The 21664-nt window shown below is 37.4% G+C and overlaps 1 protein-coding gene across 2 annotated transcripts in view; it reads right to left on the bottom strand.

Moving 5' to 3' along the window:
- Window positions 1–14528: 14528 nt before the first annotated feature.
- The window catches only part of LOC307123847 (protein NLRC3-like), a gene marked incomplete at its 3' end in the record, with an annotated part of 41851 nt that continues 34715 nt past the window's right edge, over window positions 14529–21664 (bottom strand). For both annotated transcript variants that reach the window (XM_079812591.1, XM_079812592.1), the window contains 2 exons: window positions 17903–17949; window positions 14529–15211 (listed from right to left, as the gene is read on the bottom strand). In XM_079812591.1, coding sequence (XP_079668717.1) covers window positions 14640–15211; window positions 17903–17949 — 619 coding nt within the window. The remainder of the gene's footprint in view (window positions 15212–17902; window positions 17950–21664) is intronic.

The raw sequence follows: 21664 nt of genomic DNA, 5'->3' as shown, positions 1-21664 counted from the left end.
TTTCTTTCCTTTTCTAAATCTCTTGGTGCACAATTACCATCGCACACCTGTAGGTAATGGATAGGGGCGTAGGACAAAGGATAACCAAATCCAAAAATCTCAACGAATAAAGGGAAATCCCGCACACTATCAGTACTTGCAAAAAATATGAAAACTTTTAATTAGCAACGTTTCGGTCTTATGACCTTCATCAGGCATATACATATTACTCAAAACACCTTGACATTTAAAAATGGTAACATGACCAATCATTGAAGAGAACCATTAATTAATAAATCACACTCAATGACTAAATATTTCATTAGCAGCTTCATTAGTAGGCTACCACATACCCATACATCACATGCACAAGTACACACAAATATGCTCCTTTCCTGTATATCAAACAGTAGAGCGTGGCGCTAGCAATGCCAAGGTCATGGGTTTAATTCCCAGGGAAAGCAAGAACTGACAAAATGTAAAATGTTTACCTTGAATGCAATGTAAGTCGCTTTGGATAAAAGCATCTGCTAAATGTAAATAAATACACTTATACACATTTTAAATATATACATACACATATAAATGGTTACATGAAAACATGAAGAAACATTTTTATTACATATTATAACATCACATTAAATAATGCTTCATCGTTCACACCCATAGGTGATAACCCAGCCAACATGTCCATGTGGGCCCCACGTGGTTTTTATCTGGGCTATATGGGCGTCATCTGGGCATGGGCTCAGAGTGGGCACTTTGATGGGCTGAATGTGGGCCCCATCTTGGATAAAGTTGTGGGGCCCAGTTAGGTTGCCCATTATTGTTTATTTGAGGGTCCCATGTGGGCCACATTTGGGCTATATTTAGAATTGTAAAGTTTTATTGTTTGCAGTTGGTTTTGTTTTTTATACAATTATGGGTAACAGCCTAACCCTATTATATATATATATATATATATATATATATATATATATATATATATATATATATATATATATATATATATATATATATATATATATATATATATATACACACACACACACACACATACACACATATATATACATACAAACACACTTCATTAAAATTCTTTTTTTAAATGATCTAAAATCACTTGCCTCGTGGAGGCATGGCTTTATCATAATCATGTATGCTTTTTAAGAGAGTGTTCTTGTTAATGTTTTGATAGTATTTTAAACTAATTGTGTCAGGGTTCTGCCCTGGCAGCCTTGTCTGTGTTGTCCTTGTTTAATGTTTCTATGTTTGTGTTGTGTCTGCCTTGTGTTCCTCTTGTCCCACCTCTTTGTTTCCTGTTACCACGCCCCCTTGTTTAGTCCTTGTCTAGTCCTCGTTTCACTAATTGTGCTCACCTGATCCTCATGTGCTTTTCCCTTTTATATTGAGTTCCTTTCCCTCTTGTCTTTGCTGATTCGTTGTATGTACGTATTCAGTGTTTGCTCATTCATCTTGCCAAGTCAGTTAGAGATTTAGTGTCTCCTATATTTTTGGCTTTGAGTTAATTTATTTTCAGTTTTTTCCCTTTGTTCCTGAATTTTTAGTCAAGGTTCTATCTTTATTTTGCTCTAGTTTTCTCCAGGCTTTATTTTGGTTTCTCTTTTGTTTTCCCCTTTTTCTAGCTCCAGTTATATCTAGTTTATCGTTTGTTTTTAGTGTTGTAGTTTCGCCAGTTTTTATTTGCTTGGTTTTCTTTTGTTGTCTTGAGTGTTGTCTTGTGTTAGTTCCTGCCTCCTCCCTGGGATTCCCTGCCTGCTGGTTCCCTCTGCCTGGTAACTTGACTGGTTCTGAGTGTGTGAGCAGTAAGTACGGATCCCTGCTTCACTGTGTCCTGCCCTGTCTTCTCCACTACCATCTACCTGGCCTGGTCAGTCCTCAGAGGTTCTTCAACCAGCTGTATCTTGGAGCTGGTTCCAGCAGTCACACTCATCCGTTGTGTCATTGTTCTGCGTTGGCCCTGCTGTTTGGACTCACTCGTCCACTACCCTCTTGTGCCTTGTTGAACTGTCCTGTCAATAAATTATCTTTGTTCACTCTGCATCTGGGTCCTCCATTTCAGAAGTCCTGACAAATTGCCTTTTCTTTCATTACTGTTCTTTAGATATGAAACTGATGGGTCTGCCCAATCCCAGGAGTGATGGACAGAAGAATTTTCAATGCTCATGTCCTGTGTGATTTAACTTTTATTTTGTTTTTCTTATGGTCAATAAAAAGGTGATTTGCAAATTCTGAGTTGAAAGTCATTTTTTTTTTTTCACAGTAGAAATATTTTTTGCATGTAAATTATTAAGGTCAGGTACAGGTTTAGTAAAACATAGATTAACTTAAAGTTGGCAGGGTTTGATAGTTTATTTTGCAAATCAGCACATTAATTTCACAGGAATAAAAAGAAATATAAATGGGGCCCAGTTCTCACCCACTGGGGTCCCACAAAAAACCCCATAGAGGGGCCATTTGTGGGCCCAGTGGTATCACCCATTTGGGCCCCATAAGGGTTCTGTATGTGGCCCACTTTGACCCCATTTATTAGAACCCATATGGGACCCATATTGGCCCCTATAATGAATACACAAATGGGCCCCACTTAGAGCCCACTATGGACCCATCATGTGCCCCTATGGGCTAACACACATGGGGCCCATGTGGAGCCGATGGACAAAATTCTATGGGCCCCACTTGGGTTGCCCATGTAGGGCCCAAGTGACAGCCCATCAAAAACCCACATGGGGCCCACATGGCAATGTTGGCTGGGAAAGTCTGAAGGGTAAAAATCCAAAACAACTCACATCTCTGTAAGAGCAATTCAATATCGCCTCCTCTAGGTGGCACACTCACTTTTTCAATACCACAAAACCATGAAGAGGACACATCATGATTCAATATACAGAAATGAGCCGCAACCGGATAATTAACATATTTTCTTCTAATCGAACTCTTATCTTCACTAATTCTTTGTTTTAATTGATGTGACGTTTTTCCTACATAACCCAGACTACAAGGACATCGGATCAAATATACAACATGCGTAGAAACACACGTGATCACAGAAATAATTCTATATTTTTTACCAGTTCTTGGATGACAGAAAAAAAGATGTTTTAAATTGTATTGTTGCACTGAGCACAATTACCACAACGATAATTTCCCTTCTGTATTGGACTAAGTAATCTCTGAGATGGACTCAGAGTCTTACTCTGAAAACGAGCATGAGCTAAATCATCTTTCAAATTCCTAGCCCGTTTGTACACAATCAACGGTGGATGTTGAAAAGTAGCACTCAATTCAGGATCAGAAGTCAACAAATGCCAATATTTTTTGAAAATCGATCTTATCACATAAGACTTGGGTGAATAAGTTGTAATAAAATTGAAAGAATGTTTTTTTTTCTTCTTTAACAACTCCGAACGTGTCTTTTGAAAAGATCATCAATCCATTCCGAGGGATAACCTTGATCAAAAAATCTCTCATAGTGTGCGGAATTTCCCTTTATTTGTTGAGACTTTTCTCAATCTTTGACTTGAATTTTCTAAGTAGATTATACATATCAACTGTAAAATAAACAGGGAGTGCGTTTAAAAATTTTTAAATAACGAATTGAATATAGTGACTGAAGGTTAAAGGTCGCACACTTTACCTAACACATTCAGCCAAAGTGTACTTTAAAAAAAATTCTAAAGTAAAAGTAATTCAAAGTGTTACTTGAGTACAAGTAAGAAAGTACTACATTTCTACAGTAAAGACTAAGCTCTCTTTGAATCCTATAAACCATCATATTGAACGTTAAACAGCTCTCTTAGATCTCATGATACCAGTTGACCCAGTCGAGCAAGCTTTTATTTTCCATTGTGTTTGATCATTTGGTTTCAGTGATTATTATGTTTAATATAATGTGCTCAGGACACTTTGTGTGAACAGTAACTGCTCACTGAAGTTTAGTTTTCGTTTGTCGCACAGATTAAATCTTTAGAGGGAATCAGTCAGGGATGCCAATCTTTTCCTCACATTATATTAATCAAAGGGCTTGAAAGGGATTTTCATTGGAGAAAGGGAAATAAAGATCAGTCAATCAGCAGATGGCACTGATCTTTTTAAAATTCACAATAGATAGTCAATTACTAACAAGATCAGAGAAGTTGAAAACTATTGAAATATACTAATATATTCACCTCTATATACACCCTTGTCTTGTGCCTTTTTGTCTTGTTTTTTTCTGTATTGCTTCTTCTATTTATTGTTTTCATATTTAATAAAAGCATCTTGTAGAGATTGGCTGCGTTCGAAACCGCATACTTCCCTACTATATAGTATGTAAAAAGCAGTAGGCGAGCGAAGAGTATGCTCGAATCCTTTGTATTCATAAAAGAGTAGGCGAGAACTACCAGGGTTTTGGAGTATTTCTCACGAGATTCGGACGTGCGTATACTGATGTTGCGTTCGAATATGCCTACTTACCTACTATATAGTAGGCGAAAACAGTACGTGAAAGGAGAAGTATGTTCGAAACCTCAGTAATCATAAAAGAGTAGGCGAGAAGTTCCCGGATGGCTTACTGATTCCGCCCAGATTGTGAAGTACCCATCGTCGGATACTTTTCTATCCCTGCCTTCCCAAGATTCAAGATTCAAGATTCAAGAGTTTTATTTGTCACATACACAGTTATATACACAATATACAACTGGCAGTGAAATGTAAACAGGTCCGCTCCATGGACAGTGCAAATAACAGTTACAAGAAATTAAATAGAAATAGAATAAAATTAGAATAAAAAGTATTAACATAAGTAGAATTATAAATAAATCAAGTAAAAGATAAAAATAGGAAATAAGATAAAAATAAAAATATAAAAAATATGTGGATATGATAAGTGAGATAAACTGTAGACTTAAAAATAAGTGGTTAACATAAAATATATAATATGTATATATAAAGAAGTATAATGTGCAAGGTTTATTACAGAATGAGGCCACAGGTAAGGATACGTCAGGCGGAGAAAAGCCAATCAAATGTGAGTATTACTAACTAAAATCACCGTTCCTTGTGTTAAAATCGCATTTGTTGGACTACTGTAGAGTAACGTTAAACTGTTGAATTGTTAAAAGTGTAAAGACGACAGACAGTATATTGTAGTTGTGATTGGGCTGTAAAAACACGTTTTATTATGTATGAGCTCCAGTAACACACACACACATCTCCAAAGTGGATTTACATAAACGATATACTTAAAGATAAAGATGCTTACTAAATGTTTATTTAACATCTGACAGGAACATTTTCGATAAGTATTGCAGATGACATCACAGCATGAAATAGACATCTGATCAGAGTGATGTGTGTGTGTGTGTGTGTGTGTGTGTGTGTGTGTGTGTGTGTGTGTTATAATGTAGAGTTCCCTGTTGTCATCACTGCTTACTTTACATGAACGTCAGTAATGTTAATAGATCTACATAAAGTAACTAAACATAAGTTATCTTTTTTATTTGTCCATTAGTACTGTTGATGAATTGAGGAACATTAACACATCAGCAACAACCTCAACATTTAAGGCTATTGAGCACATAAACTTTTATGCTTTTATCAAGGTGTTGTTTAAGATACAGGTAACATGAAAGTTGTCTGATGTTACAGGGGCAGAAGAGCGTGTGTGTGTGTGTGTGTGTGTGTGTGTGTGTGTGTGTGTGTGTGTGTGTGTGTGTGTTTATCTGGTGGAGACTGGAGAGAGGGTGATGAAGGAAGCCTGTCATCAAAGGCTTTGAGTATACTACAGAAATGAATAAAACATACATTTAAATCTTAAGTTGTATTTTATTTTAATTTCAAACAGAGTTATTTCAGCACTTTTCTGATTCTTGATGTCTGTGCATTTGCTGCAGAGCTTCTGTGGTTGAGCCTTGCTCAAGGACACACTGGTGGTGGTGACGGCTGCGGAGATCCAAGCAGAAACCTTCAGCTTATCAGTTCAGTGTTTAGCCCACTACACCACAGAAGTCATAAAGCTACAATACAAATAGCATGTAATTGTAAAAAATATTAAATCAAATATGGCAAGAAATGGGATGCTGACAACATGAATTGTAAAGCGTTTTCAGTAGTCATGCTGATGGAGAGCAGGCACACGGATGTTTGGAGTAGACATCAGCAGTCAGATTGTCCCGCACATGTTCTCCACTTGTAACTCCCTCTCCAGTCAACAGATACGGACACAAGGCGTTCTTGTCTACGGGCATTTATTAGTCAAATTATGTCATCCTCGATGCCATCAAACATGCCGTGAGAACTAAATAAAACATAAAGTCACATAAGTTACAGAAATAATAATATTCTCACAGAGAATAGCACATTAATAAACAAACAACACAACGGCAGATAGACTGTTAATAAACCGTCACACAGTTATGCTTTACATTGATAATTACACATCAAAATAACTATGCATACCTCATTGGCCGCGTTAACTCCAGGGAGTGAAAACAGGTAATAAAGGCAACTTCTCTTCCGTGTGTCTCTTGGTGAACTTACAAATGTAATAATGACATTACCAAAAGCTTTGCAAGCCGCAGTTAGCTCTGCATGCGCTACATGCTACGATGCTGGTGCAACATCAATAAACGTCTGAACCAACCAAACACAGAAAAATAGTTCCGCTATACAAGCCTACAAAAACAAGTCAGCTTGAACACATAATTTAAAGTAAAAGAAATACAGATAAATATAAATATATTATGATATATTTAAAGGTGGTTATTTATTAAATTAAACCTATTCTTTTATGGAACTTAAATTAGTCAACTGTCTCTGCTGGCAGCTACACCACTCTTGCTTCAGGGTTGTGGGGTTCAGAAGGGACATGATGGAGGGACATGATGGACATGATGGAGGGACATGATGGAGGGACATGATGGACGTGTAAATGCCATTATATTGTTTATATAATTTGTTTGTTTTCTAAAATCACTTTCATAATTGAGAATTTAAGTTGTTTGTTATTTATACATTATTGCATTTATTTTAAGTTGCAGTACTTTTATTTTGAAATGTCGGTCCAAGTTTATGCGCAAATGCTGACTTCACGTTAGACTCGTATGCAAGCAAGCAAGCGGCAAGCACGGACATTATATGCTCTGATTAAAAGTGTATTCTCGTCACAAAGGACTTGAATGGTCATAAAGAAGAGTCAAGATTATTTCTCTTTCTCACAGCATGCAGCCAACGAGGTATTTTGTTTTATTTGTCTGTATTTTGTGTCAGTAAAATGCTATTACATCTGTTGCGCACACTTTTGTGCATGCTTTCGTTTTGTGTCAAGCTAATGTCATTTCTTTATTATGTTGTTTATACTGTGTTTAGTTTTCACGGTGGATTGGAGAAAAGTCTTCAATTAAACCAGTAGCAAGAGAACCACTTGTGTCTGCGTATGCTTGGAGGGAGTTACAGGACGGCTGGGACAGGTGAAGGTGTTCACGGTGGTCAACTGCTTCATCAAGCTGTGTTGAGACGGCAGCAGATGTGGGGTTCACCGTCTGTAAATGTGTGATTATGTTTGTTAGAACAATACGTTTGAATAAAGCTTTGTTTCATGGTGACTTATTCATTTGTGATGTTTACTTTTATTCATTCTTTTACTCATTAATTCATGTTTACTATTGTTGTCAGTAAATAAAATATTTTATTAACTCATGCATTTATTCATTGCTTGACTGAAAATTGGTATTCACATCGGCTGCATTTGTTCTAGTGTATTTTCATGCATCGCTATGTCATATGACAACAAGTTGCATTTAGCTTGTTTTACTAAAACAATATAATTTTCAGTAAAAATAAAAGTAATATAATTAAGTATTGGTCAGCATTTGTTATTATTATTATTGTAAGTGTTTTAGTGGGCTAGCAATGCAATTCATTCTGGGGTAATCTTAATTTTGAATAGTAATAACTTACATTTTAAGAGTATAAAATCAACAGTGTTCTTCTCCCAAGGTGAGATCTTCGAGCAGCTGAAAGAGTCTCTGTGCAAACACTGAGGGAAACAGCACAGGCTGTGGAGTTACTGATGCTTTGAGCTGTTACTGCACCTGTCACTCATAGGCCTATCTTTTATTTTATAATTACATGGTTGTATCTTTAACAATCCTAATAATAAAACAAATATCATGGGTTTGCATACATTATATACAAAGAAAAAACAATAACAAGGTTAGATATCTTTGAATAAGGGATTGAGGGATAAAACAGGAGTTAAATTTAAAAAGGAAAATATAAAGGAGATTTAGGCCAATTTTGCTTGTGGATGACATGCTTTGCATATAAAATAAAGAAATTAACAACATATTTAAGAGATCACGATTGTGGGTTTTGGTAAGGATAAAACTGGGTCAGATTAGTAGGGTTAATATCACAAAATAAATGGGCAGCTGTTTCTTCAACAAGCCCACACAATTAGCAAGTTTAATCAATATTAAGATATTTATAGATCGATGAATTAAACCTGTCACTCGTCTTTCAAGTCGTTGCGCTTGAGATAACGTCTTAGGTCACATGATAATGTCAACATAGCGCATAAAGTGCGGATCGCATTCATACTTAACGAGATCAGGCAATATAGCACCTACTCTTTTAGAGCTCGTTAAGTAAGTACTTATTGAAAATGAGTACCTACTCAATGAGTATGCGGTTTCGAACGCAGCCCAAGTGACTTCAGTGTTGATTCAGTTCAGCTGATTTCAGTTCAACTGTAAATTCCTCAGTTGTGCATATTTGTGTGTAGTTAGATATATGCAAAAACAACATTTTTGGAAGAGTTAAACTAGTTTTGCACAAAGTGTTGCTTTTGCAAGAGATGTCTGATGTTTTGTGTGTTTTGTGTGTAGAGTTACTAGAAATGGAGCCATATTTTCAGAAATTGTGTGTAAGCAATTAGATAAAACTGTAAATGAATCCAGTTTATTTTAGTTCAGGGGCCTGTTTCAGAAAGGAGGTTCAACAAACTCTGAGTTTAAACCTGAACTCTGAGTTGACTTACTCTGAGATGGGAAACTCTGAGTTTTGGGTTTCAGAACAGCTGAATTGAGGTAGTTCAATCAACTCTGAGTAGACTGACTCTGAGTTAAGCTCATGCACTCCAACTATGAAAAGCCACGATCAATGGAGCTCCGAAATTACGATTCACCATGGCAACAGCACCCAACAAAAAGACGTTTGCATACTTCCGGGTCAATACACAAGTTTAATTCTTAATTATTTTAATTAAGTTTAATTTTCATGGTATCCAAAAGGCAAACAAAGAATGTGGCAGCAGCTAAAAAAAAACAAAAAAAAAAACATAATTCAATCAGGAAAAGCTTTAAGCATAAAATGTTCATGGGTGTAGGTTTAATGACTTTACAAACATTTGACATATTAAATAAATATCATTCAGTGTCCAATGTGCAGCAGCTTTTCCCACAGAGACCCTTTTCACAGACTGTGATGACGTGTTTTAATGGTCATCAATATCGTAAATCCTGCAATGTTTTTATTTTTTATTTTTTATGTATGTACATTTATAACACTAATACATTGTATTATATTACTTTTGCATCAAATTACAAAAATCAAGTTACCGCTGCTGTGAGTGTTTCTAATACAGTGTCTATGGGAGTGATAGTTAAAATTAACATCTTTCTCTCTTTTCACTGCAGTTATCAATCTCACTTTAATTTTTCCATCTTTTTGAAAGTTGTGAAATCACTATTGTGGAGTTTTTCTTTTGCTATTTGAGCAAATGGAGACACAAAAATATATATTTAATGTATTCTCTCATTCACCGCTATAAGAGTTAACCCAACTATGACGACTTCAGCTTCGGAAACCCAGAAATGTGAAAAGGGTCTATGCTCTTTTCACATAATGAAATGTTCTCTGATCCCACCTGTTACATTTATTAATCAGGGTAATGACATTATTGACTTCTACTCAGGCCAGCCAAACTCCAGCACCACTGACAGATGAAGAGGAGATGGAGGAAGAAAATTAACATCCAACAGGAAAAAGAATAAAGTATTTGTAGGAAATAAAGATGACTATAAAAATGTAAATAAATGTATTTAACAGCTGTGGTGGTGGTTATGCCATATATCTCTTGTACTACCATCTGGCAGCATCCTTCCATTCCATACAGTAATCCGTTTTCAGAAAGTGTGGTGATGGGAATATGAGTATCATCAATGTATCCAACCACTGGAAATCCTAAAGGAAATTCTAATTATTAGGTTACTTCTAGAGGATTATCAAGTGAACGTCAGGATCTTGTATAAAACATGCCATTTTTGTCACTTTGACAGTGTCCTCATGTGCTTTTCTTACTTTGTATTTTTGTCAAGTGGCAGAAAATTTAATTTGTTTTAAGTAAACTTTGCTTACTTTAGATTTAGATTAAATTTATAATTTTTTTTATATTTATACTTGAAATATGACCAAAATACTCAGTAAGAAAAGCATTTGTGGCGTTTGACTGAATGAATAAAGTATTTAAACACTGCTGGGGCTTTAAAAAAGGGGAGGAGAACGAAAGAAACTCTGGGTTTACCAAAGAAAACCTGCCTCTGACCAGGTTAGGTTCACAGAGTAAGTTACCCTGGTAACTGACTCTGAGTATAAGTTACCTCTCTTTCAGAAACGGGCTTGGCTTACCCTGCTTTCTCGGGTTTGACATACCTCCCATTCTGAAACAGAAAACCCAGAGTTTCCCTTATTTCAGGGTTAACCTACTCAGAGTTTTCACTTAACCTCCTTTCTGAAACGGGCCCCTGGACTCATAGTCCAGGTGTTATGCTGCCTTCACGTGCTATCGGAAATTTCCTAATTCCCACTTTAGAAGTCGTGATTACGAACTTGTTGCCAGAGCCGGATTAACGCAAAGGCAAACTAGGCACGTGCCTAGGGCCCGATTGGCGGGATGGGGCCCAGACAGAGGGACAAAAAAAATTTTTTTATAAAATTAAAATGCACAAATGTCCTATCTACAATTTATTTCAATATTTATTAATTAACTAAAAATAGTGACGATGTTTATCTTAACCATAGACTGTTACATTACGTCACATTAACGCCAGCTCATGACTGTATTTATTATAATCAGGTCAGAGCGGGACAACAAAGCTAGCAGGCAGGTGTTTTGAGTAGGCTAACATTCAAGATGCTTTCGGTGCGGCAAAACGTAAAAAGAAAAAAAATGAAGAGGAACAAAAGAAGAGACAGCGGGGAGCTTTACAGAAGTTTCTGTCGGGCAGCCGTCCGACAGCTGTGAACCTGCTCGAGTCAGCAGAGCCAGAGGCCGAGCCATGCCCGGAGACACGGCCCGAAGAAGCGGTGGAAGATGCGGCGGAAAATAAGTAAAACAACATTTCCGTGTCAAGTTTTATGCTGCGTTCACACCAAACGCGAATAGAGCGTCTGGCGCGAGTGATTTCAATGTTAAGTCAATGGAAAGGCGCGTTTACGCGCGTCTGGAGGTCCCGCGGCGCAGAAGGCGCGTTTCGCGCGGAACGCAGCATTACGTTACAAGAAAATCTAATTCAAAATGATAATAAAAGATAAAAACAAATGTAAAAAAATACATAAATCAATAAAAGAATAATGGCATGGCCCTACTTTACATATGATATAATAATCATGTAGCCTATGGCTCCCATAATTGTACAAAGTCCTTTATTTTACTCTTGGAGATAGAAGTCAGCCTTTCCAGTCCAATGCACTCTGAAAGTTCTTTTATCCATTGTTTTATAGAAGGTGCTTCCATGCTCTTCCAGTTCAGCAATGGCTCTTCTGGCATGTAACAATCCAAAGTCCAGTCTAGTGTGTTTCTTTGTTTGTGAGAAACCTGTAGGATATATTCCCAGTACAAAAAGTTTGGCACAATGTGGTATTTTAAGATGAAACCGTTCTGACAAACAGTTTATGACATCCTTCCAGAACTTCTGTATATCAGAACATTCCCATAGACAGTGAATTAGAGTTCCTTTATAATTTTGGCATTTTGTACATATATCAGGAATATTGCTAGACATATGATTGAGTTTTTCAGGTGTTATATAAACCCTTGTCAACCATTTATACTGTAATAATTTAAGCAGAGTGTTTATGATTTGTTTTTGCGCCTTTAAACATGCTTCAGTCCATTCAAATTCCTCTATTTATTCTTGAATGTCTTTCCTCCATGCGTTTAATTTGCCTACAGCAGACTGTTAGAGTTAGACATTATTAAATTATAATATTTTGACAATTGGCCCTTTTCACCTCTTTTTTCAATTATTTCCTCAATTAATGACAGTTTGGGAATATACATAATATCTGTAGACCTGGAAGACATAAAACTTTTAAGCTGTGAATATTTAAAAAAAAATGTTTTGAGGGAATCTGGTGTTTATCACACAATTCTTGAAATGTAAGAAGTATACCATCCATATACAAGTCTTTAATAGTCTGAATGCCTTTAGTTTTCCATAGTTTAAATCCTCCATCCTTATATTTATTATTATTTATTGTTAGACAGTTTCTAAATGGTCTTGATGAATGTGAAGGGGTCATGTTTGCCTTCTTTTTCTTAATTACAACATTTATAAATGTTGTAAGCTATTGCATTTTGCAGAAAATCTTAATTAAATGTGTTGATTAAATGTAAACAGAGCAAATAAGATAAACTTATTTGCTCTGTTTACATAGTTTACTGATACCTATTGGTTATTTACTGGTACTACTGCCTTAACAATGACACTCCCAATGGATGAGGATCATTTAATAGCATTTAATAGAGCCATGTAATGACGTATAAATAATGAATATCAAAAAATAGTCTGATAGACTGTTTAATATACAACACAACCAATTTGTAACCAAAGACTAGGCTATGTAAAATGTGAATTCACTTTTATTAGTAACTTTGGTCAGTTTCAGATTTCAATTCATAAATAACATCGATGGAGGGGGCCCAAAAAATGCAGCCTGCCTAGTGTAGTCCGTTTATTTAATCCGGCTCTGCTTGTTGCATTCAAGTGCTTTGTTGTCGGAGTGAACAGGAATCATGGTGGACACCAGGTTATTCTTGCCTTATTGGGAAAATCTTATTAAAACCATCATCATTTGTAGTCTCCCATGCACCGACAACCATAAACATTCCACATAGTCCGCTTTCTGCTGATTCTGTAATTTCAGTCAAATGCAGGCTATTTTCGCTGTGTACCAAACATACAATACACTTCATATGATTACTCTTACATGTAAATATGTACTACGTTAATGTCAAGACAAGACGACCAAGCTGTTTTGGAAAAAAAACAATAAAACCACACCTGCCACAGCAGTCTAGTTCTCCCCGCCACCATGTTTAAAGCTTATGGCACGCCCATCTCGGGAATTGGGGTATCAAAATTATTTCCGAACTTCCCAGTGGTAAACACGACATCAGAGGGTGTTCATGTGCAATTTTTTACCTAGGAAACTCGTATTTACGATAATTCCGATAGCACGTGAAGGCAGCATTAGTAATCTGTGCTTAATCTTTGTTCCAGGCAACAATTTTTTAACTCACGATTAACTAGATTAGGCCTACTCTTGGCATAATTTAAACCCTGTCCAGGAAACCACCTCTTGAAAATCTGCATTGATAATTCATAAAATGTGGTGTGAGCTCAATTTAAATGACAATTACAGAAAAACACAATCTGACTGAACTATAAACACACAAACTTGTACTTTTCACATTTATGATTAATAGCCATTTAAAAAATCATTCACAGTGCAGGGTGGAAAAATTAATTTTGGTATGTAAACTGTATGCTTTACTTGATTTATTTGTGTGCTTTGGTTCATTGTCTTGTTGCATCACATAACCTCTCTAAAGGTTGAAGACATGAACTGCTGTCCTGTATTTTTTTTTTTTTTTTTTACATAACATTGGTTATTGCTAATGACATACAGAGTAATTAATCTACACTGTGAGCCCGGACAAGTTGAATCTACTTAAAAAATTGGAGCAAACTGGTTGCCCTAAAAATTTAGTAATGTGAACTAAAACGAGTACATTTAACTTAAATTTAAGTTAACATTTTAACTTAAACTTTAAACTTGTTTTAGTTAAAAAAATTCAGAACCTAGATAAAACTCCCCCTGCTGCTACTCTGATTTGCCTTTGTGTAGCTCACAGCATCTTCATTTACATGATAAAGCCTCCCCTAGAATTAAGGGGAGGGGGGGACAACTGCCAAGCAAGGCCCACGTCAATTTACAACAATTTACGGCAGTTTTCGGTGTTGCCTGCAAATTGCCGTGCACAGTCGTAAACCTGAAGTTCCACGGCAATCTACAGTGCCACATACTGACGAAAATCCCACTTTTCATGCAGTGATGTATTTAAGAAAATGTTAACATGATTAACATGTTTGCTAACACAATGCTAACATAATTAGGATAATGCTAGCATGATGTTAACACGATTAGCCTGTTGCTAGCATTACGTTAACACGATTAACATGTTTTTAGCATTATGTTAAGATGATTAGAATGTAGCTATTCACTGTTAGCATTTGTATTATATTATATTATATTATATTATATTATATTATATTATATTATATTATATTATATTATATTATATTATATTTGACTCACCCGGTTGTGTGTGTATCTCTGGTGTTTCTCACAGGCTGTTTAATGTCACACAGAGACACTGAGTTATAACCAACCCCAAATCCAGCGTAGAGGGGTTCAGTGAATGTGGTGCTGAATGTGTGTAAGTGTGTGAGTGTGTGTGTGTCAGAGACGCTGTAGAAGGACAGAGTGCCGGCCGACACGTCCACACACACTCCTGCTCTCTTAGAGGATGAAGAGACAGAAATATCAGTCCTGCAATCATTGTGATAGACAGAGAATCCGTCATCAGAGCAGGTCAGACTCCAGGATGTGTCATTGAATCCAAATATAGAGTCAAACCGCTCTCCTTTCCTGCTGATTCCTTTATATGTCACTGATAGTTCAGCTCTATCTCTGCTCCATTCAGCCTCCCAGTAACAGCGTCCAGTCAGACTCTCTACACACAGAACCTGAGGACACTCCTCAAATCTGTCTGGATGATCAGGATACGGCTGATCCTCTTCCACACGCGTGATCTTCCTGTTCTCCTCAGACAGAACGAGTTGAGTGTGTGCTGTGTTTGGATCCAGTGTGAGATCACAGGCGTCTGAACACAAGAAGAGACAAACATTTCACTAAATGACACAAATCAACATCAATTCACTGAATGTGACCCGTGCTGGAAAAATGAGCCACAATGAGCACATTTAGCAACTTCTGGAAAGTGACTCTAACCCAAACAACACATGTACAAGCTAGCTCAATAGGCCGAGCGGTTCATTCATAATTCCTTAAGATCGCTGTGGAAATGGCTGTAAAAACCGGAAGATCATTTAGGTAGCATATTTACGGAGCCCTGCATATGACATGAAAAAAACTAGTAGGCTAAATCGTGCACACGATTTATAAATCGAGGGAACAAATTAGTAAATTTTGCGCACAATTTACTTCTTTTTTTTGCACGTCATGTGTGGGGCTCCGTACATATTAACTAACACATTGCTTTAATTTATTTTACAAACAAATCTAAATTAGCATTTCAAATAATATCTACGCATTACATAATGGCGTAGTTTTGCCTTGCGATTACGTAATGACATCATAGCATAATGACATCACAACATCATTTAGCAACTTTTAGCAACAACTCGATCTGCCTTTAGCAACTTCCCCTGAAAATGTGTTGGCAACTGGCTTCAACTGCACAAAGCTAAAGAGAAAGGGCAACTGTGTGCTGATTCCACCACTTGCCGCGTTAAAAAGGCCTTTAAGTCAAAAGTGTAGGCCTATTTGTCAGCGTTCCACTCCGTCTCGGAGCGCGTGCGCAAGAAAACTGCCTGCCAACGTGCAAGTGTGAATCTGAATTTCCTTTCGGCAGTTATGATAACACAAACCACATCACACCCAATAACTCATTCAACTTTGCTTCTTTTTCCACTCCAACATTCCTGCCTACTAAAAGCTGCACAGATATATTTGCTTACCCCGATAGGCCTATGTAAACGATTGAGAAAAAGTTCTATCAATTCACAATTTGTATCAATCGCTACGAATCTACAATATGTACTGTCATTTGATATCACCCATCCCTAACATGCAGTAACTAGTGGTGGGCTGTTATCGGCGTTCACGTGCTGCGTTAACGTGAGACTCTTATCGGGCGATAAAAAAAAATATCGCCGTTAATCTATTCTCAAAGTTGTGTTGGGAGCTGGGTCTATACTACGCCAGCTATGATGACTTTCACTTTGATATTTTAGCTCAGATGTATACCTAGCCGAATTGCACTGTAGGGGGCGAGAGAACGAGTCTTCGAACCGGTGTGTATGCCTACTAGTGTTGTCAAAAATATCCATATTTCGCTATGTATCGATACTGAAATATCTGAAACGATACGATACTCATTTTTTACAGTATCGATATCAGCTGCGCTCTCCTCTCCGACCGACAGTGAGTTGACCCGCACACGCCTCCTCTCACTCAGTCCGGTTAATCCTCTGAACATGGCGAACGCGTGTTCTGTTGGACTTTTGTTAGTATTGGTGTGAACGGTCTGAATGTCGCGCGGGGTTGCACATAACGTTAATTCTACTAATTGCCGCAGATTTCGCGCTCGCATCTGAAGCGCACACGCACATACCGTAATAAAGCCGCCTCTGACATACAAGTGCAAAAATTAGCTCCTTTTTCCAGCTTATTAATGGTCAAATACAAAAATGTCTCAATGCTCATCTTGGTGAGTTTTAACGTAAACACAGTCGTAACCAGCTCACAGGAACAGTGTTTGGGATCCATGCGTGCGTCAGTTCTTAAAGGGACAGAAGTTATTTATTATTCAAACTACAAAAAGACAAACAATCACTTACGAGCAGACATATTCTGAATGCCTTCGGCAGAATTCAAATGAGCCATTTTAATCTAGATTAATCTTGGAATTAATCTAGATTAAAAAAAATGATCTATGCCCACCACTAGCAGTAACGTTAATGCTTCAAACACATCTGACAAGCTACTTTAATCAACAAGTAGAAATGACCATGACATCTTTATTCCAGAAAAGTGCATGAACGTTGCATGAATGTGCATGAAAACAGCTCCTGATAAAGAGGTTGACTGGCTCAAAGTAATTTGAGTATTTTGAAAATACAAAAATACTCATCTTAAATGTATTTAAATACAAATTACATTAAATTTTTTCCAAAGGCTTTAAAATACAAAATACAAAATAGTATTTTGTATTTCAAATACACTACTGTACAGTGTGAATGGTTCAACTCACCTGCAAACACTTTGGAATTGCTAATACACCAGATATTGTTATCATCTCTCCGGATGGCAAAACAGTCAAACTATTTGAGGTGTCATGTGCATTTGACCTGTTTATGGAGGACTCGTACTGTTCTAAGACTGTGTTTGTTAGTCTCTCTACTGTTTAGGTCATGTGCACAGGTTGGCGATCCGTGGACTTTGCATTGGGGGGATTTCTAAAACAGGGGCCAAACAGTTGGCCAAGTACTGCTCAATCTCAGCTACTATAGGAAGCATGTTTATCTGGAAGAGGCGATGTTTCCGGTACCCATTGAGCTGCATAATCCATGACAATGTGCTGCTGTTTTAATCTGTCTGATCATTAAAAACATTTGATTCCTAATGAAATTGACTTGTAATGTGGAATCAAATAAAGTATATAAAATGTGTGTGTGTGTGTGTGTGTGTGTGTGAGAGAGAGTGTGAGAGTGTGTGTGTGTGTGTGTGTGTGTGTGTGTGTGTGTGTGTGTGGGTGTGTGTGTAGACCTACATTTGTGTAGTCCTGCTGTGATTCTGAACTCTCCACAATGATCCACACTAGAAAACACAAACATGATTCGTATTCAGACTAAGGCCAGACATAAAAGAACACACACACACACACACACACACACACACACACACAAAACCTGTATGACTTAAGCTGGGCTCAGACTAGAGGAGTTTTAGGACGATTTATGCCCAAGAATCAGAGAAAAAATCTTATTGAGGACTTCGATCGGTCACACAATAGTCACACATGACAATAAAACAAACAAAAGACACAAGCCTTGTTTATTTTGGTGTTTTGGTATCTAAGGCAAGGCAAGTTTATTTGTATAGCACATTTCATACACAGTGGCAATTCAAAGTGCTTTACACAGAAATGAAATAAAAATATTCGTAAGAGAATTAAAACAGTTATAATAGGAATGAAAATAAATAAAAAATAAAGATGAAAACCCCTATCTGTGGTGGAAGAAAATGGAGAGTCAGGTTTACTTTGGGACTTCCCCATATTGGCTGTCTGCTTCTTTGGTTTTAACCGGCTCACAGCACGGCCTCCTTGCCCACGTGATATCTCAAACAAAATTTAAATCACGTTGCATTTACCACAGAATCAGTCATCCACCTATGGTTTATCCACCCCGCTTATTTATCGCTCCCCGTCTCTCAACATCTTCCACCCAGATAGCCTTAACAAAATAAAAATATTGAAAGATAAAAATAAAGAGTATAATAACTAAAAACAGGATTAAATTGAAACATAAATTAAAATGCAAGCAGTTCGGACAAAGCACGTACAGTGGCACAGTGCTCATTCAGTAAATGCACAGCTGAACAGATGTGTTTTGAGTCTGGATTTGAAAGTGGCTACTGTTGAAGCACATCTGATCTGTTCAGGAAGCTGGTTCCAGCTACGGCTGGCATAATAGCTAAAAGCAGACTCTCCTTGCTTTGAGTGAACCCTTGGTATTTCTAATTGACTTGATCCTGATGATCTGAGTGATCTGTTGGGTTTGTATTTAATCAGCATATCTGCAATGTATTGAGGTCCTAGGTCATTGAGTGATTTATATACAAGTAATAGCACTTTAAAATCGATCCTAAATGTAACGTGAAGCCAGTGTAAAGACCTGAGGACTGGTGTGATATGGTCATATGTTCTGGTTCTGCTCAGCGTTCTGTATGAGCTGCAGCTGTCTAATGGTCTTTTTGGGAAGGCCGGTGAGAAGACCATTACAATAGTCCACCCGGCTGGTGATAAAAGCATGAACGAGTTTCTCTAAGTCTTGCCTGGAAACAAAGCATCTAATTCTTGCAATATTTTTCAGATGATAGTAAGCTGATTTAGTTATTGCTTTGACATGGCTACTGAAACTCAGGTCTGACTCCAAAATCACACCAAGATTCCTGACTTGATTTTTTTCCTGACAAAGAATTTCATCTTTGTTTCCAAATGTAGTAATTTCAGTTTTGTCTTTGTTTAACTGAAGAAAGTTTTGGCACATCCAACTGTTAACTTCATCAATGCATTTACATAGAGAGTCAATGGGGCTGTAGTCATTAGGTGATAGGGCTAAGTAGATCTGGGTGTCATCGGCATAGCTATGGTCAGCCATTTTGTTATTTTTCATTATTTGGCTGAGTGGCAGCATACACAGGTTGAATAGGAGTGGTGCAAGAATTGACCCTTGTGGGACTCCACATGTCATGGATGTCCACTCAGATTTATGGTCACCTATGCTCACATAATAGCCTCTCCCTTCTAAGTATGACCTGAACCATTTGAGGACCATTCCAGAAAGTAGTACCAAAATTGATGTTTTGCCTGTATCTGTATTGAGGCAAATATCATTTATTATCTTAATGAGGGCCGTCTCGGTGCTGTGATGCGGTCGGAAACCAGATTGAAAATTGTCAAAGTATCCGTTTGAGCTTAAGAATTGGTTCAGCTGACTGAAAACAACTTTTTCAATGATCTTGCCTATGAAGGGGAGATTTGAGATTGGTAGTTGCTCAGTATGGAGTTATCCAGATTTCTCTTTTTCAAGAGTCTTAACTACTGCGGTTTTAAGGGAGTTTGGAAAAGTCCCAGAAAGAAGTGAGGCGTTTACCACTTCTAGGAGATCTGCTTCTAAACAGCTAAACACACTTTTGAAAAAAGAAGTGGGGAGTGTGTCAAGGGCGCAGGTTGATGTTTTAAGGTGCTGTACCGTTTCTTCTAAAATTTGTGCTGATCGCATTTCTGATATTAATGATTTTCTCGGAGAAGAAGGAAGCAAACTCACTGCATTTGCTGTCTGAGAGCATTTCACTGGGAATGTGACTCGGGGGGTTTGTTAGTCTCTCTACAGTAGCAAAAAGAGTGCGGGTGTTTCAGTTTCTGTTTATAATATTTGAAAAGAAGGTCTGTCTAGCTTTGCACATTGAAAGCACAAAGACTGTCTTTATAGATCTTATAATGGACTACAAGTTGTATCTTTCGCCACATGCGTTCAGATTTCCTGCATTGTCTTTTCATTAATTGCACTGCTGTTGAGTTTCTCCAAGGTGCTTTTTGTTTGCCACTCTTTTTTCTGACTTTCATAGGAGCAATATCATAAATTACACCCTTAACTTTTGAGTTAAAAGAGTCAAGGAGAAAATCAACAGAGTCTGCAGATATGCTTGGTGTTAGAGATATAGCCTTCATAAACAGCACACTAGTGTTCTCATTTAAGCATCTCTTTTTGACAGAGACAGATCTAGTTTCAATGCCAGGAGAGATTGAAATATCAAAGAAAATACAGAAATGATCAGACAGTGCTACATCCTTAATAACTATTGATGAAATATTTAGACCCTTACTGATAAGTAAATCTAGAGTGTGTCCACGATTATGTGTGGGTCCGTGAACATGTTGTGTCAAATCAAAAGTGTTAAGAACAGTCATGAGATCTTTTGTTGTACTGGATTCAGCATTGTCAATGTAAATGTTAAAATCCCCAGCAATAGCAAAACAGTCATACTCAGATGAGATTGCTGATAAAAGCTCTGTAAAGTCATCAATAAAGGCCGGAGAATATTTCAGAGGCCTATAAATAATGATAAGCAGGATGTGTGGTGCACCTTTTAGCACAATGCCCAGATATTCTAGAGACAAATAGTCACCAAATGATACTTGCTTACATTGATAGACATCTTTAAATAGAGCTGCGACCCCTCCACCCCTCCTGACTGGTCTGCAGACACTCATAAAAGTAAAGTTAGGAGGGGCTGTTTCATTGAGGACTGCTGCACTGCTGCTGTCTTCTAGCCACGTTTCATTTAGAAGCAACAAATCTAGGTTGTTTGTGGATATTAAGTCGTTGACTAGAAATTATTTGTTTTTAAGAGAACGGATGTTTAAAAGTGCTAACTTAACAGTATTAATTAAATTTTTTTCCCCACAGTAATCTTAGTTTGACAAGTAATAGGCAGCAGATTAGATGGGTTTGCCATACGGCCTGAGAAAGCCTTGGACTTTCTATCACGTAACAGAACAGAAATAGAGAAAGAGACAGGCACAATGGGTTCACGCTTGTTTTGTAAACATTTGATAAGGTTGCTGTTGACTTTGTGTGGACCCAGAACACGTCACTGAGAGCTGGTATCAGTTGTTTTTGGTGCAGATGGAGGAGGGTGTGTGCCCTGGCGTTGTGACCGAAGAAATCTCACAGGAGGAGGGGCAGAGCGAGCTGGGCCCACAGTCTTTGGTGGTTGTGGGGCTCGACGCTCTTTGGTTGATATC

Source organism: Gobio gobio (assembly GCF_949357685.1).
Source record: "Gobio gobio genome assembly, chromosome: 3".
NCBI lineage: Eukaryota > Metazoa > Chordata > Actinopteri > Cypriniformes > Gobionidae > Gobio > Gobio gobio.
The sequence above is the reverse complement of the archived record's forward strand: the minus strand, read 5'-3'. Positions and strand labels throughout refer to the sequence as shown.